Source organism: Pinus tabuliformis, chromosome 4_2 (assembly GCF_031772625.1).
Source record: "Pinus tabuliformis cultivar Carrire ecotype Pingquan chromosome 4_2, CPIR1, whole genome shotgun sequence".
Classification (NCBI taxonomy): domain Eukaryota; kingdom Viridiplantae; phylum Streptophyta; class Pinopsida; order Pinales; family Pinaceae; genus Pinus; species Pinus tabuliformis.
The window spans coordinates 171,238,661-171,257,109 of NC_142304.1; the positions used below are offsets into that span (position 1 = coordinate 171,238,661).

Consider the following 18,449-nt stretch of genomic DNA (forward strand, 5'->3'; position numbering starts at 1 on the left):
GCAGACTTGTTTCATACCAAGAAGACTTCTGGGCGGGAGTGCAGGAGGTGTGCGCTGTCACTGAACCTTTGGTAAAGGTTCTTCGGTTGGTAGATGGTGAGAAGCCCGCAATGGGCTATTTGTATGAAGCCATGGACAGGGCCAAAGAAGCCATTCGGTCCTACTATGATGACAAGGGAGATGATGGGTTCCAGAGACAACTCCTTCTATGGAACGTCATTGATGAGCGATGGAACAACACACTCCATCGTCCCATTCATGCTGCTGGGCTTTACCTGAACCCTGCATTTTCTTATGCATGTGGGTTTGATTTTGATGCTGAAATCATGGATGGATTATTAACCTGTGTCCAGAAGATGGTGAGAACTCCAGAACAACGTATGGAGATCTCTAAACAAATTGAGACGTATAAGATGTCAGGTGGCACATTTGGCTTTGATATGGCTATCTTTGATAGGACGGCCAAAATGCCAGGTATTTTTTAGTTTGTAACTTTGTTTCAAATTTCATTGTCTCTTCAAATTCCATTTTTTTCTTATGTTTATTTGTAATTTTGTTGTAGCCGCATGGTGGAAGATGTATGGTGGCAGAGTACCCCTTTTGCAAAAGCTTGCCATACGCATCCTCAGCCAAACATGCAGCTCCTCGGGATGTGAGCGCAATTGGAGTGTATTTGAAAAAATACACAACAAGAAACGCAATAGGTTAACAACTTAACACTTAAACATTTAAAATATTGCAAATTTCCAAATAAATTTTTGAATTCATTAAACAATATTTTTTTTTATAATATTAAATTTTAATTATTAATTATTATTTCATGAACTTTGTACAGGTTGGAGTCCCGTAGACTTAATGACATGGTCTATGTCTACTACAATCTTCGATTGTGGGTGAGGCAACTAGAGAAGACACCTGATATGGAAGCCATCTCATTGGATGAGATTGACACCACTGCTGAATGGAGGGTTGAGACCGAGAGGCCTCTCATGGATCCCACTGAGGATTGGTTAGTGCAGGATGAGGGGGAGGAGGGGGAGGAGGAGGAGGAGGAGGAGCAGGAGCAGGAGCAGGAGGAGGAGGAGTTGGAGGAGCAGGAGGAGGAGGTGACACCGCCTACCCGGGCTACCACTAGAGGACGTGGTCTCTGTCTACCTACAGTAGCTGCTACTTCTACAGCTACTTCTTCAGCTTCTAGAGCACGTCAGACTCCACTGCCATTTCCACCACCACAGGCACCAGCATCTTCATCTAGGGGGAAAGGGAAAGCAGTGACATTTTCTCGCAAGAGGGGCAGAGGAAATCAATAGGATTAGAGTCTTAGACTTTCATTTTATTGTATATGACATTATGACATGATGAGATACATTATCATATTTTTTGTTGATATTTTGAGGCTGAGTTGGGACTCAGGACTTACTATTCAGGACATGATTCAATGTTATGTGTGATTTTAGCGCTAGAAATGATATTAAACATCTTATATATTAGTTTTTTTATCATATGTATGTGTCAATGTATTTATTTTATGTTGTAGATGGTTTAGATATTAAAAAAATTGAAAAAAAATGAAAAAAAATGAATATTTTTGTGCCAAACGATTTTTTCCCGATTTTAACGATTTTTTCCGCTTTTTTCCCGGCGCCGATTAAATCCCGATCGCGCTTTTAACAACATTGGTTCTCACAGCTGGCAACGCCTTTGACCGACTTGACCACGAAGGGGGCCTTCGCATGGATTGATGGAGCACAGGTCGCCTTTGATTGCCTCAAGGAGGTGATGAGCAGTTGCCCTATTTTGGCACTTTCAGAATTTTCTCAACCATTCACGGTGGAATGTGATGCATCTGGAGTAGGAGTTGGAGCAGTATTGTCACAGGACAGGCATCCCATAGCTATCGAGAGTCGAAAGATGCTACCACATGAGTTTTCATATTCCATATATGACAAGGAGATGTTGGCCATTATGCATGCATTGGCCAAGTTCCGCCAGTACTTGGAGGGAAACTGGTTCCGAGTGAAGACTGATCACAACAATCTTCGACATTTCATGGGGCAGCAGGGCCTCAATGACAAGCAACAAAGATGGGTCAACAAGGTTTAGGCCTATGACTTCGACATAGAGTATGTGTGGGGGAAGCACAATGTGGTGGTTTATGCTCTACCTTAGAGACTAGTTGGGTTATCTCTCATGAGCATCTGCCATGATTAGAAGGCTCACTTGTTGGTGGTGTTCTCCAAGGACAGGAGGGCACGCAAGGTATTGGAGGGGACACATGCAGATGAGTGTTATCGTGTGATGGACGAGGTCATCTATTACAAGGCGTGCATTTACTTAGTGCCCAACTCGTAGTTGAGGGAGAGGGTGCTCCAGGAAGCTCATGATTCACCATTGTCCGGGCACCAGGGGTTCTGGAAGACTTATATGGTTGTTCAAGAGAGCTTCACATGGAAGGGCCTCAAGGAGTACGTGCTGCAACACTTACAGGAGTGTGTGACCTATCAGCGTAACAAGGGGGAGCTAACCCACCTTGCAGAATTGCTACAACCACTTCCCATCTTGGGAAATGGGAAAGTATTTCGATGGATTCCATCACTGGGCTCCCCACAGTACAGGGGAAGGATTACATATGCATAGTGGTCGACAGATTGACCAAATTTACCCACTTCTTCGCCATCCCCACTAGGTAAACGGTTGCACAGGTTGCGGAGTTGTTCTTCCAGGAGGTTTTCAGACTGCATGGGCTCCCTAAGAACATAGTGAGTGACAGAGACAGCAGATTCATGGGTGGCTTTTGGAAGGAACTCTTCAGATTGGTTGGGATGGAGCTCACTCCTAGCACCAATTATCACCCTCAAACAGATGGCCAGACGGAGAGAATTAATCAGTGGTTGGAGGGGTACCTGAGGAACTATGTGACAGGTCAGCAGAGGACGTGGATTCGGTGGTTGCATCTAGGTGAGTACTGCTACAACACCACGCACCACATGTCCATCGATATCACCCCTTTTTGTGCCCTTTATGGATATGATGCACTGACTTTAGCTGATATTGTTTTTGGAGACAATCGGGCCCCAACGGCCAAAGACTGAGTCCAAGTGAGCCAAGATATCCTCAAGGCTCTCAAGGATAATTTGGTTACAGCACAAAATCAGCAAAAACTTTATGTAGACCGGCACAGGACAGAGAGACACTTTGAAGAGGTGGACTTGGTATACCTTCGGCTGCAGCCTTACAAGTAGTCTACGCTAAAACAGAAGGGGGACGAGAAGTTGTACCCATGCTTCTATTGGCCCTACAGGGTGAATAGACAAGTTGGGGAGGTGGCTTATGAGTTGGAGCTGCCGCAAGGGAGTAGGATCCACAATGTTTTTCATGTCTCATGCCTTAAGAAGGTGTTGGGAGTCGGGACAACAAGTGACGACAGTAGCTGATCTAGCCCCACTTGATGATGAGGGCCATTTGGTGTTGGAACCAGAGGCCATTTTGGAGAGCAGGGAAAGGAGACTGAGGAGCAAGACCATCAGGGAGTTCTTGGTGCACTGGAAGAACTTGCCAGATGAGGTTGCCACCTGGGAAGGTGAGCACATATTGGAGCACCTAGCTTTGAGGTTGCTTAAGGGCAAGCAACATTTGGGAGGGGAGGACTATCATGTCCCTTCTCACAAACATTAGTAACAGGGTGCAGCTACACAATTTTGGCACATTTTTTACTTAGGAAGAGGACCCCACACTTCAACTTAGGAACTTTGGGGCAAATTCGACTTTATTTAGCAACTAGTGGGATGTGGGGGCCACCCACATGGGGGAATTCGAACTTGGCCATTCGATATGCTTGGAGGGAAATTGAATGGGTGGATGGAGGGGCCCACATGAGGCTAAGGAGGCCCAAGGGAATATAAGGAGGGATCAGCTCTCATTTTGGATCATCTTCTACATTTGCAAACAAACACTCACTTGTACGCTTTGTTGTTTAGCAAGTCTACCAGCTGTTTAGCCATGAATCTCTCACGCGGGAGATTCAACCTCTACTTCGGGGGACCATCCGTGCCTGCCCTAGGGAGGTTGTTCTACAAGAGTTTCAGGGAGTCAGGGGCAGCAACACACTTTAGTCATCAACGCAGAGAGGGAAGTGCATATTTCTGGGCAGCCAGAAAACACGCAGAGGGAGTTGAAGACCAGCAGGGGATTTATTGCTTGTTGGAGGATCCGGGAACTGAGGAAGCAACATAGTGCAGGCATTTTCGCTAGAGTTTGCAGCTAGCTGAACCAGCATACCAGCAATTCGCATTTCTAAGCAGAGGGACAGCACAGAGGCCACCCAACAGAAATTTGTGGTGATGTAGGGAGAAGTTGATCTTGGCCAAGAGCCATCCGGGTAGTTAGGAGTTGGATGGCAGGGGTAAATCCATCATTTTGGAGAAGTTTGCAGAGGGATTTGCAGCCAGTGTCCAACAGGTCGAATTTGGCAGTCATAGTTGGGGAGAGGCTCCAAAGGGGTCGAAAAATAGAATTCAAAACTAGCCAATTTCCCTTTCGGGTTTTTCTAGGTTTTGTCCAAGGTGTCTGGGACTAAAAGCACATAAATCTCTGTGCAGTTTTAGTGCACATTCCAGCCAGTCGAAGTTCAGTAGTGCAGTAGTTTTCTGGGGCAGCACAGTGCAGATTGGTGCAGCAACTGGGCAGCCTTCAGCTCAGCCATTTTCCCACCTAGGGTTGGTCTTGCTTGTCCATTGGGACAAGCCCAGGTGCACCATTCCAATATATATTGTATTTAGCTTGCAGAATTCTAATAATATGGCTCAGCAGTTCCTTATTTGCAGCATTTCCATGGGTGTTTAATGTGTATTTCGTTTTTATATTCTGTTGCACAGTTTTATTTGCTATATATCACTTTTATTCCTATTGAGGAACATTACAGTGGTATCAAAGCCTAGTTCTTGGCTCAGCTATGGGGATTATCTCCTATGAGAGAAGGGGACCAGTAGAACATCACCTACCGCAAATATAGGTACACGCAAACAGAGGTGCAGGAGCAGAGAAAGGGAGTTAGAGATTACTTCAGACACGGAGGACATGGGGAAAGCTGTAGCCAAAGAGGAGGAAATGACAGAGCCCAAGAGCAGGGAGGAGATGGCTTTCGACAGCCTCCTGAGGGCCTTGAGTTACTTAGCCAAGGGGCAGAAAGACATGCTGGAGGAGATCAAGTCATAGAACAGAGAGAGGACCATGCCTAGAGGGTTTCTATGTGGGGAAACTTCTGGGGCCTCTTAGGCATTCGATCACCCCTCACCAGCAACGCAGCGCCCTTTAGTCAGTGTGCCAACTTGGGCTACACTACCCCCCTTTGTGCCAATGGTACAAATAGAGTCTGCAAGGGAGGAAGACCCTCCTCAGATGGGGGATTACTTCAGAGAGTGGCAGTCTATGGATGAAGACTTCAAAGAAGCCCTCTCCTGTAGAGATTACTACAAGCTCAAGCAGAGTCAAAAGAACAAGGGGTACGAGGGACAAGGGACCCAGAACTATAAGTTGCAGAGAAGCATAGGGAGGATATGTTTCCCTACTTTTGATGGCACTGCCAAGTGCACGACCGAGTCTTGGGTTGAAAAGATGGACACATACTTTCAACTCAACTGGATGACAGAGCAGGAAGCCATTAAGATGGCCACACTACACATGGAGGGGGAAGCCCATGATTGGTGGTTTCATGGCTTGACCACCCTAGGGCATAGCCAAATAGTCTCTTACAAGGACTTCACCCGAAAGGTGGTGGAGCGATTTGATCAGAGGGATCTAAAGGCTTATTTCAGAGAGCTCACCCAACTACGCCAAACAGGCAACCCAGAGCAGTGTTTTTCAGATTTTCTATGGGTGTCAGTGATGGTCTCAGATCTATCCGAGGCAAGGAGGGTGTATACCTTCATTGAGGGCTTGTTTGAGCCCCTGTGTGGACTGGTGAAGTCACATAGATCCTCCACGTTGCAGGAAGTAGTCTTGTCTACCAAAGATCTACAGGGGGCCATCCCCAAGACTAGAGCACCATTTCCTGCACGAACCCCTTTCCGACAGAAGGGACATGAGACTAGACCCCCATGACAGAGGACCGCACGGGGGAGGCAGCAATTAGATGAGGAGACATGGAAGGACCTCCGGAGGAGGAAGTTGTGCTTCACATGCAGAGAGCCTTGGGCACCTGGCCATCACTGCACTGTAGGGAAAGTACACTACATTGAGGTATTTTCTGATAGTGACCAAGAGGATGAGGTGGAGCACGATTGTGGTGGGAAAGATGGAGAGAGTCTGGAAAACAGAGGGACACCACTACCTCCATAGGGAGGGACATCTCTTGCCCCAACAGGAGGAGTTCTTGCTTCTTTACGCGGGATTCCAAAATTTTTGACACTGAGGATCAGAAGCACTATACATTGACAAAGGGTGTCAGTGCTGGTGGACAGTGGGGCTACCCACAATTTCATAGATGCCCAGTTGGTCCATAGGAGGGGCTCACCATAACAGAGTTCAAGGGCTTCTCAATCCTAGTGCCAGGTGACCATACCATCCAGTACACTACATATGTGCCCTCGTTGACAATAGTTATGGGGAACTACTCGATGACGGACCACTTCTTTGTGGTCGATGTGCTAGACACCAACGTCGTGATGGGTGTCCAGTGGTTGTACTCTGTTGGACGAGTCACGACAGATTGGAGGACACCATAGATGGAGTTCACTAAGCCAGATGGCAAACTGGTAGTCTTGAGAGGCATGCAGTCTTACCCACCTCAGACAGTTTCAGCCCATGGAATGGAGGCAAACCTACGACATGGGGAAATTGCATGGGCAGTTGAGCTGAGGATCTCAGAGGTTGTGGGACAAGTGCAGCCACCACCAGCAGACATACAGGCTTTGTTGGATAGGTACGCATTAGTGTTTGGGGACATTCCACTAGGGCAGCCACCAGATATAGGATTTGAGCAAACCATTGAGTTGGAGCTGGGTGTACAGGTAGTGATCAATACTCCTTACAGGCATCCCAAAGCCCATAAGGATGAGACAGAGAAGGCCATCCAGGAGCTGCTTGCATTGGGCCATAGTAGGCCAAGTTCCAGTCCTTTCGCTTCTTCAGTGGTGTTGGTGAACAAGAAGGATAGAACTCTTCGGATGTGCATTGACTATCGGGCCCTCAACCGGAAGACGCTAAAGAACCGCTACCCTATTCCCCGCATTGACGAGCTGATGGATGAGCTTAGAGGAGCCAAGTACTTCTCCAAGATTGATCTACATTCAAGGTACCACTAGATCAAGGGGAGGGATAAGGATATCCCTAAGACAATTTTTCGGTGCCATTATGGGCACTTTGAGTTTCTGATCATGCCATTTGGGCTGACCAACGCTCTGGCCACATTCCATTCATGAATGAACCATGTCTTCCGGGGACAGTTGACAAGGGGTTTGTCCTAGTGTTCTTCGATGACATTCTGATCTACAACCAGACATGGGAGGAGCACCTCCAACACTTAGAGGAGGGTATTGTGCATTCTGGAGGCGCAGCAGTTTTATGCCAAGCTCTCCAAGTGCAAGTTTGGGTTGACAGAGATGCTCTACCTAGGGTATATCATTGGAGCAAATGGGTTGAAAGTCCACGAGGAGAAGATTCAGGCCATCCAGCATTGGCCAGTGCCCCGAGATGTGACTACGCTAAGGGCCTTCTTAGGCATTTCCACCTACTACAGCAAGTTTGTCAAAGTGTTCTCACAACTGGCAGCGCCTTTGACTGACTTGACCAAGAAGGGGGCCTTCGCATGGACTGATGGAACATAAGTCGCCTTTGATCGCCTCAAGGAGGTGATGAGCAGTTGCCCTATTTTGGCACTTCCAAATTTTTCCCAGCCATTCACGGTGGAGTTTGATGCATCTGCCATGATTAGAAGGTTCACTTGTTGGTGGAGTACTCCAAGGACAAGACAGCATGCGAGATATGGAGAGGACATATGCAGATAAGCGTTACCGTGTGATGGACGAGGTCATCTATTACAAGGCGCACATTTACTTGGTGCCCAACTCACAGTTGAGGGAGAGGATACTCCAGGCAGCTCATGATTCACCACTCTCCAGGCACCAGGGTTTCCCGAAGACTTATATGGTTGTTCGGGAGAGATTCATGTGGAAGGGCCTCAACGAGTACGTGCTGCAGCACATACGAGAGTGTGCGGCCTGTCAGCGTAACAAGGGGGGAGCTGAAACACCTTGCAGAATTCGAAATGGGAAAGTATTTCAATGGATTTCATCACTAGGCTCCCCACAGTACAGGGTAAGGATTACATATACATAGTGGTCAACAGGTTAACCAAATTTGCCCACTTCTTCACCATCCCCACTAGGTACACGGTTGCACAGGTTGTCGAGTTGTTCTTCTGGGAGGTTTTCAGGCTACATGGGCTCCCCAAGAACATAGTGAGCGACAGAGATAGCAAATTCATGGGTGGCTTCTGGCAGGAACTGTTCAGGTTGGTTGGGACGGAGCACACTCCTAGCACCAGTTATCACCCTCAGATAGATGGCCAGACGGAGAGAGTTAATCAATGGTTGGAGGGATACCTAAGGAACTATGTGATAGGTCAACAGAGGACGTGGAATCAGTGGTTGCATCGGGGCGAATACTGCTACAACACCATGCACCACATGTCCATTGGTATGACCCCTTTTCGTGCCCTTTATGGATATGATGCACTGACTTTTGTTGATATTGTTTTGGAGATAGTCGGGCCCCAAACGCCAAAAATTGGAACCAAGAGAGCCAAGATATCCTCAAGAATCTCAAGGATAATTTGGTGACAACCCAAAATCAGCAAAAAAGTTACATAAATCAGCAAAAGACAGAGAGACACTTTCAGGAGGGGAATTTGGTATACCTCCTGCTGCAACCTTACAAGCAGTCTACACTGAAACAGAAGGGGGCTGAGAAGTTACAGCCACGCTTTTGTGGGCCCTACCAAGCAGTGTTTTTAAAACCGGAACCGGTGACCGAACCGGTCCACCTAATGAACCGGTTTACCGACCGGAACCGATCTAACCGGGACTGGTTTGGTCTAAACGAACCGGTTTTTAAAAAATACATTAAATAATTAATTTTTAATGAAACAAAACTATTTTTAAGATGTAAAACCATGATTCCAAGCCAATAGAGACAAAATATGCAAAGTTTGCTCATTTATATACCATGCAAAGGTGAATATATCAAAATGGCACCGAGTGCAATACATATCATCGACAAAATAGCAAAATACATAAGAAATGAGGCTCTAAATGGCCTATAAAGTCCAAAAACAATGCTGCAAGCTATGAGGCCATTGGCCTACTACAAGTCTACAGTGTACACATGATCAATCATCAAGTCCATCACCACTACTAGACACAGGATCATCATCAGGAGCTACATAGACATCATCTGGTTCAGAGTCTGAGGATGCCTCTGCCTCATCTGCAACATCAGTATCAATGCCACCAATGACAATAGAAGTGGACCTAATGGAAGCACGAGTTTGTCGACCTGCACGACTAGTGCCTTCCATTGGTTCCTTGCCTTTCCTTGATGCCGCTACTGATCCTGGTTCTGATGCCGCCACATAATCTGCCTCATCCTCCGCTAAAGCCATGTCGATATCAAAATCAGCCTCAAACACAGGATCTTCAGTCTCCTCCACCCATTCTGATGTTGGATCAATATCGTCCAACACAATGGGATCTAGATCAGGTGATTTGCTTATCATTTGGTTCCTCCTCAGTCGAAGGTTGTATTGCACAAAAACAAGATCATTTAACCGTTTTTGTTCCAAACGGTTTCTCTTCTTCGTGTGTATGCGCTCAAAAACAGACCAATTGCGCTCACAACCTGAAGCACTGCAAGTTTGACTGAGGACTCTAATTGCAAACCTTTGCAATTGAGGACACTGGCCACCAAATGACTCCCACCAATGTGCTGCAAAGAAAAAGACAATAATTAGTAACTTAGTTTATAATTTGAATTGTAAAGAACGTAAACAATTTTAACTTGAAATGAAAAACAAAATGGAAATTGGAATTGCTTACCTGGTTGGTCCACATCTCTTGCCATCTTTGCCAAGTTTTTGCCAAAAGTACCACTTGCTTGATTGAAAATAGTAAGCTGTCTATGTATATCCAACTGGTCTACATGGTTAGGGACCATGCGCTCCAAGCAATCAATCAATCCAGCTCTGACCTCCCCATCATGCTGATCTCCTAGCCGATTTTTATAGTGATACCTTGGGTTCAAAAAATACCCGGCTACATGTATAGGACGATGGAGTTGATTGTTCCATCTGTTATCAATGATCTCCCATATACGGCCATATTTAGCTAACCTGTCATTGTAAGCTGCCCGTATCTGCTCCTTTGCCTGATCCATAGCTTCATAAATGTAGCCCATGGCCAATCTTTCCCCATCCACCAACCTTAGCACCTTAACAAGGGGCTCGGTAATTTTCACAAGCTCTACAGACCTTTTCCAAAAATAAGTGTCTAACACTTTCTTTTTGGTGTCTTTTCCATCTGGTCTACGAGCCCCCGAGATTCAGACCATTCATCAGAGGAAAACATTTTCTGCAAGTTTCTATGTTGACCATTGAGACATTGCAACGTGAGGAAGTGAGTTGCAAATCTCGTAATTGCAGGCCTAACAAGCTCTTTGCCTCCAGTGTGTTTCCTCATTAGGCTCAATACCCATGAGTGGTTGTAAATGTATTTTGTAATGCACTTGGCATGCTCTACAGTGTTTTTTACCCACTCCACCTTGCCTATATCCTCAAGCATGAGGTCTATGCAATGTGCAGCACATGGAGTCCAAAATATGGTCTTATATTTGGCCTCAAGCATCTTTCCAGCAAGAACATAGTTTGAGGCATGATCAGTGATGACCTGCACAACATGCTGCTCCCCAACTTCCTGAATAATGTTATCCAAAAGCTCAAATAGAAGGCTTGCATCCTTTACCCTATCAGATGCATCAACTGATTTCAAAAACATGGTTCCTTGAGGGCAAGAAACAAGGAAATTAATGATAGTGCGGTTCTTTCCATCGGTCCATCCATCTGACATAATGGAACAACCTGTTTTGACCCATGACTCTTTAAACTCAACCAAATACTCATCAATGGAAGATATCTCATTTTGCAAAAGAGCTCCCCTCAAGTCATGCATACTAGGGCCTTTGAAGCCCTTTCCTGCAGCTATAACAGAGTCCCACATAGCTTGGTAATAAGGTGAGCGAGCAGCATTAAATGGGATATCTGAATCATACCACCATCTAGCAATGTATTGGTGAGAAGTTTCTTTGCATTGTTTTTTCCAATGCTGATCCAAAGTGGGTTGAGAACTTGGCTGGGAGGAAGTGGGATTAGATTTAGAAGAGGCAATGGTGGCAGAAGATGAGAAATAACTTTGGATGTTTGGTCTCTTTGGTCCTTTTGATGGTTGGCCAACTCCAACAGAAGGATGAACATAGTGAAAGGGGTCATTGGTGGAAGGGATAGAAGTGGAGTCTTGAATCTCATAATCATCATACCCACTCTGTTTCAAAACATTCATGGTTTCCATTAATTCCCTCTTCCTTGCAATTTCATCTTGGATGGCCTTCTCCCTAGCCTTATCCTCATAAAATTTTTCAAGCTTGGCAATGTATTCTGCCCTAATAGGACCTAACAGTTCTTTTGGTGCATCACATGGCTTTACTTGGCCTCTTACCCCAGCCAAGTGTTGTTTCAACCTAAGAATACCCCCACCTCCAATAGATTTATGGCATAATTTGCATATCATTTTTCCCTCAATTACATCACAATGAACCCATGCACTGTCCTTTCCTTTTGGAGCCATGTTTGCTTGAAATAATAACAATTTGCAAATAAATCTGCCATTTAAAAAAAAAATTGCAGCTAAGGAACATGGAAAACCAATGATAAATGTAGGAAAAAAATGCACATGCAAGCTACAAAATTTGATAGCATAGAGCTAGAGAGTTCATAGGCTTAGCATAGATGATAGATCATTGAAGTGAGAAGTTTATAGCACAAAAAAAATAATTCATGGACAGCAGACTCCAATGAGGAATTATCAAGTGCAAATCCTTACCTGGAAATGCAAAGTAGCTCCCTTAGCCTCCTCTTGATGATGGCAACTCCACTGACAGCTACACACTATCTCCAAAATAGCTCCAACTCCAACTCCAAGATGACTACTTCAGCAAAAACTCCACACTCTCCAAGCTCACAAACAAACTCACAAACACTCACAAACACTCCAAATCAGTTGTGTGAGACAAATGAGAGTGAGAGGGGTGTCTTATAGCAAGTGTGAGGGTGTTTTTGGAGGGAAAATACCTTTCCCTCACCCCCAAAACCCCTAAACCGCCCTCATTTCCAAAACCGCTGCGCTTTTTTGGTGTTACCGACGGCCTGTCCATAAACCGGCCAGTTCCGCCCTAAACCGGCCGGTTTTTACCGGTTAGGGCCTATTTTTGGGCACGAGGGGGTCTAAACCGGGTTAGGAGGGCCGGTTCGGACCGGCCAGGCATCCAACCGGCCGGTTAGGCCGGTAACCGGTTTTCTCCACCAGTTTTTAAAATTATGCTACCAAGTGACTAGCCAAATTGGGTAGGTGGTTTATAAGCTGGAGCTGCCTCAAGGGAGTAGGATCCACAATGTTTTTCATGTGTCATGCCTTAAGAAGGTGTTGGGACAACAGGTCACGGCAACAGCTGATCCACCCCCACTTGATGATGAGGGCCACTTGGTGCTGGAACCAGAGGCCATTTTGGAGAGCAGGGAAAGGACACTGAGGAGCAAGACCATCAGGGAGTTCTTGGTGCGCTGGAAGAACTAGTTGGATGAGGATGCCAAGTGGGAAGGTCAGCACATATTGGAGCACCAAGCTTTGAGGTTGCTTGAAGGCAAGTAACATTTGGGAGGGGAGGAATGTCATGTCCCTTCTCACAAAGATTAGTCAAAGGGTGCAGCTACACAATTTTGGCGCATTTTTTACTTAAGAAGACGACCCCACACTTCGACTTAAGAACTTTGGGGCAAATTCGACTTTATTTAGCAACTAGTGGGATGTGAGGGCCACCCACATGGGGGAATTCAAACTTGGCCATTCAATATGCTTGGAAGGAAATTGAATGGGTGGATGGAGGGCCCCACATGAGGCTAAGGAGGCCCAAGGGAATATAAGGAGGGATCAGCTCTCATTTTGGATCATCTTCTACATTTGCAAACAAACTCACTTGTACGCTTTGTTGTTTGGTGAGTCTACTGGTTGTTTAGCCACGAATCTCTCACGCGAGAGATTCAACCTCTACTTCAGGGGACCATCCGTGCCCGCCCTAGGGAGGCTGTTCTACAGGAGTTTCAGGGAGTCAGGGGCAGCAACACACTTCAGTCATCAGTGCAAAGAAAGAAGTGTGTGTTTCTGGGCAGCCAGAAAACACGCAGAGGGAGTTGAAGACCAGCAGGGGATTCATTGCTTGCTGGGGGATCCGAGAACTGAGGAAGCAGCATAATGCAGGCATTTTCATTGGAGTTTGCAGCTAGCTGAACTAGCATACCAGCAATTCGCATTTCTGAGCAGAGGGGCAGCACAGAGGCCACCCAGCAGAAATTCGTGGGGACTTGGGGAGTAGTTGATCTTGGCCAAGAGCCATCCAAGTAGTTAGAAGTTGGATAGCAAGCGTAAATCCAACATTTTGGAGAAGTTTGCAGAGGGATTTGCACCAGTTTGCAGTAGGTCAAATTTGGCAGCCATAGTTGAGGAGAGGCTCCAAAGGGGTCGAGAAAAAGAATTCAAAACCAGCCAAATTCCCTTCTGGGTTTTCCTAGCTTTTGTCAAAGGAGTCTCGGGTTAAAAAGCACATAAATTTTTGGGCGGGTTTAGTGCACTTTCCAACCAATCAAAATTCAGCAATGTAGCGGTTTTCTGGGGCAACGCAATGCAAATTGGTGCAACAACAGGGCAGCCTTCATCTCAGCCATTTTCCCACCTGGGGTTGGTCTTGCTTGTCCATTGGGACAAGTCCAGGTGCACCATTCCAATATATATTGCATTTAGCTTGCAGAATTCTAATAATATAGCTCAGTAGTTCCTTATTTGCAGCATTTCCATGGGTGTCTAATGTGTATTTCGTTTTTATATTCTGTTGCACAGTTTTATTTGCTTATATCACTTCTATTCCTATTTAGGAACATTACATTTTTCTCCAACATTTGAAAGCCAATCGGATAGTCAAATAGCCAACTACCTCTACTAGCCACCATCAAACAATGATATGACATGTTCTTCTGTGATTTCCATTAGTCATGTTCCTCTCACCATTTAGCATTAACATTTAGATGAAGGTGGGTTGCCATTCAAAAGGTAGTTTGATCAATTTGCAATTGGGTGCTTATACTTGTTTTTTTGGGCATTTAGTATGGATGATGTGATGATCTACAAGATTGACAAACCTTGAGTTCTCTCACCTTACCAAGGGGGTTAATCTTTGACCCTAGTCCAGTGGGACCTCCCTTAAGGCCCTTTGCATCAAAGGAGGGGCACTAGTTGAAAATCCATAATTTAGATATCATGTTAAATTCTCCCTTTGCCATACTTAAATTCTCCGTCATTGGTTCTTGGGGATTTGGTACTCATATGTTCACATACCATGTGTAGGGCCTAGGAAATTTTCCCTCGGAGGTTAATGTAGCTAAAAGAAAAGAAAAGAAAATACCATGGCCACAATGAAACAAAAGAAAGAAAATCAAAATGCAAAGGATGGTTGAGACATACATATTCGCACGTGGGCAAAAGCCTAGCATGAGCTCTACCTCTCTCATATGGCCATCACCCAGTTCCTAAGCGCAGGATGCTCCATTAGATCAAAAAGAAACCCTTGCATGTCCCAACCCCGATGAGCAATAAATTGACTCATCTTAAAGGGGTAATAAAACTACTACATCATATATATCAAGTTCAAACCCTTGAGTTATTAGTTGTAAAACAAGGAATAATCAAGAAGAAGTGAAAGACACAAATGAGGGGTGGTAAAATCAGGCCAAGCTAGTAACTTAGGATGTGAACACCTACATCAGTTGACCCCTTTGACCATGGCACTTGACCATAAATTCTTCTCCCCTACATTAACACATTAGTATACACTAACATCAATCGATTGAGGGGTGGACCAAGGAATTGTTACTTCCACTTAGGGGTTGGAAGCACCTAATAGGGTTAACCATTAGCCACCACTACTAAGGGAGAAAACACCTTTGCGAGTGCATGGTTCTGATTTTGGAAGGGGGTCTTTGCTTAAGTGTTAATATGCCCTTGGCATTCATGTTTGATTCACTTAGAAGCATTATTGATCTTAGTCTTTGATGGATGGTTTCTTTCACTAGAATCCATGTTGTTTTTATCAAATCGGTCACTGCAGCCCAGGCCTTGGGCACCTAGGCCCTTCAGAGAAGTGTATTGGCCTAAGCAGGTGCAATGTTAAGAGACTAGAGCCTCCTTACAACACTGACAAATGACATGTCACATAGTACCTCCAGGACCAAGGACATTGGTCAACTCGGATCTAGTTTTGAGGATTCTTCAGAATGACACCACTAGACCTAGTATGCCCCTAGCTTGGCCCTGACACAACCTGATGTGCAAGAACTGATTCAAAGCCTAGATGAGGATCGTCTCCCATTAAGAGTCTAGGGAGGGCTTCTTGCACTAGAGGAAGCCCTAACGTTAGAGAGAAGGAGGACTTATTTCATAATGGGAGACCCGTGGAGACCACTTGATGGTGTTGATTTTCATAGGGTCTTTTATTATGATAATTACTTCTAATGAATTTTAATTCTTCTACATATTTTTATCCAATGATTCCATCATTAAGCAATTGCACAAAAAGACATCAACAACACAACATACATAATAGTAGGATCATGAAGAGGTAGCCAACAAATAACACAAGAATTTTACCCTAAGAAAACCCACATGGGGAAAAACCAACAACCTTTTCAATAAAGAACTCTTTAATTCAATAGAGATACATCTTAGTCAAAAACTAGGTCAAGCCTAGTCAATCCTCCAAGTTTGTTGGCCCAAGAAACTTGCTATGGTCTGCTCAGCGAGGATAGATTTTTCGTCCTCCAAGATATCGGTCCTATATCTTTGTTCTCTATTGCAATCTAGAAACTCAGCCCTTCTAATGTCTAAACAATTTGTCCTTCCACAAAGATATGTTATCACAACAATTCGGTTCTGCAACTCAATAACACCTCAAAACTTTGATTCTTCTTGTCACACAAGTGATGGTATAGAAGTGTATCAGATCACGAAGAGATAAACCTTCTTTCTTCTCATAGTCTTCCTTATCTTTTTGTCTCAGACATGACCCTTTTCCTGCCTCAAAAACTCTCTTGAACAGATGATCAGAATTGTCCTTAGAGGAGGACAAATTACTCTTACTTATATCTTTCTTGTTGGTCGAATGGGTGCCTTGTAGAGGTTATACCAACTTGACTAGAAGGAAGCCAACTTGATCTTTTTGGAGCCAAAAATTCGACTTTTATAAATTCAATTCTTTCTCTTTTACATTTGACATGAAGAACATGTCCTTTAATAATTTTTCATTTTGTTTCATGCATAAAGAACATGCTTACAAATACATCAAGGACCAAAAATACTAATTATGAAGACTGACCATCGGTGCAAAATTCAACAGATGGCACCCCAGTGGGTACTTGAGACCCCGTAGGAGATATTGAGGTGGATTTGAGGGCAAAGCTTGAAATTTTTTATTGCCCAAGATTCTACACACATTCTGACACCTCAACACTTTTCAGCATGGCATGTGGAGCCCTAATTAGGCATGACGTTTGCAATTAAAGACGCTACGACTCACATGTGTAGCCTAGTTAGGCTTCTTTTATTGTTAGCTAATAGGTTGGCTTGTAACCTAAGTTCATTCAATGATCAAACTTGTTTTTCGGGGCTTTGTATGCTAAATTAGAAGACCTAACCCTCACATAAATATAGGCCCTGTTACCGATCAAACTAGGAGGGGTCCTAGGAGGGGATCCCAACTACTAGGTCAAGGGAAACAATGGAGTGATAGCCCATTGTCACCTAAGCTAAGGCTACATGCTCTTTACGGACTTTCACAGGTTGGACGAGACCCGTATAAGAGGAATCACACTTAAGGATGAATCTATGAACGATAAGAAGTTATTCACAAAGCCTATTCACAAGAGAGGCTCAATTAGATAGCTTGTTTGCTTCAAAAACAAGGTGGTAGGCTCTCTAAGATGGGCTAAAGGGGGGGTTCTCGAGGCTAGGGTTTGGGAATATATTTTGACAAGATGATTCCTAGACCGGAGAATCCTTGTGGAGAATTGGCCTTTATGTGAGCTTTCTGAAATTAGAGTTATAAAGTTACGAGACCACAAAGGACCAAGTGGACCCAAAATTAGGTCAAGAGTATGGAGTTGATTGACCAAGGAGGGACTTGACCTAATTAGGGTAGAGAAGCGGATCAAACGGAAAATTTTATTTTGAGGATTGAATACAATGATCCAAATGGAGACACTAACCAAGGGAAACCAAGGGCAAGAAATGGTCCCTGAACTAGGGCTTGCTATATCTGGGAATCCCATTGTCGGAATGGATTCAAATTTGGAGGGCCTCTAGACAAAACTCCAGCACAATACTGGACCAGAAATTAAGGTGTTTTTGATGGCTACAAGATTTATTTGATGCCCTACTTGACCTATTAGGGCTAGGCCTAGAAAGAGAAGGAGACGGTGAAAGATATTCTTTTAAGTGACCACCAATGGTTGGATCAGCGCCTTGCCTTTGGTAGAGATAGAGTCAAGGTGAATTTGTGATTTTGGAGTCACTATACCCAATCAAGGAGCCTTTAGGTAATTTCGCATGGCAATCAAGGCATGAGAGAAGCTACCAAGGACTTTATAGTTCAAGGTGCAATGTTTGATGACTTATCAAGGCATATTCAAATAAAATAACCTCTACGAACATTCACCCAATCATACATGACACATGAAATGATGCAACACTTCAAAGGATCAAAATTCACACAATTTTGCAGTAAGCAGCAATAAATTTCAGACCTAGATAGCAAAAATCCCAGCAACATTCATGTGATATGACAAATACAGGAATAAACATGAAAAAGAGATCACTTACATGTACAAAGAGTATATCCAATCATCAAATCATGACTAATGAAGCTCCAAGACCAAGAGAATAGTATCCATGCATCAAAATTCATCCATGGAACCAAACTCATCTTCCAAAAGGGAACACGAAATTCTTCAAGTAACTACCAAACCCAACTCTAAGTGATGGTGAGAGAAATGAATCACTTCTCGTCTATTTATACCATCTCTAATG

The 18,449-nt window shown here is 44.5% G+C and overlaps 2 protein-coding genes across 3 annotated transcripts in view; both read right to left on the bottom strand.

Annotated features, from left to right (window-relative positions):
- Positions 1-18,449, bottom strand: part of LOC149168728 (Mitochondrial inner membrane translocase complex, subunit Tim44-related protein) — a 453,829-nt gene that overhangs the window by 89,176 nt on the left and 346,204 nt on the right. The window lies entirely within an intron of this gene.
- On the bottom strand, positions 9,144-10,896 carry LOC149168729 (uncharacterized). The gene is made up of 2 exons (XM_089426956.1): positions 10,092-10,896; positions 9,144-9,981 (listed from the first exon to the last, which is right to left on the bottom strand). The coding sequence occupies exons 1-2, from the start codon at positions 10,447-10,449 to the stop codon at positions 9,386-9,388; spliced, it is 954 nt and encodes a 317-aa protein (XP_089283082.1). The 5' UTR covers positions 10,450-10,896; the 3' UTR covers positions 9,144-9,385.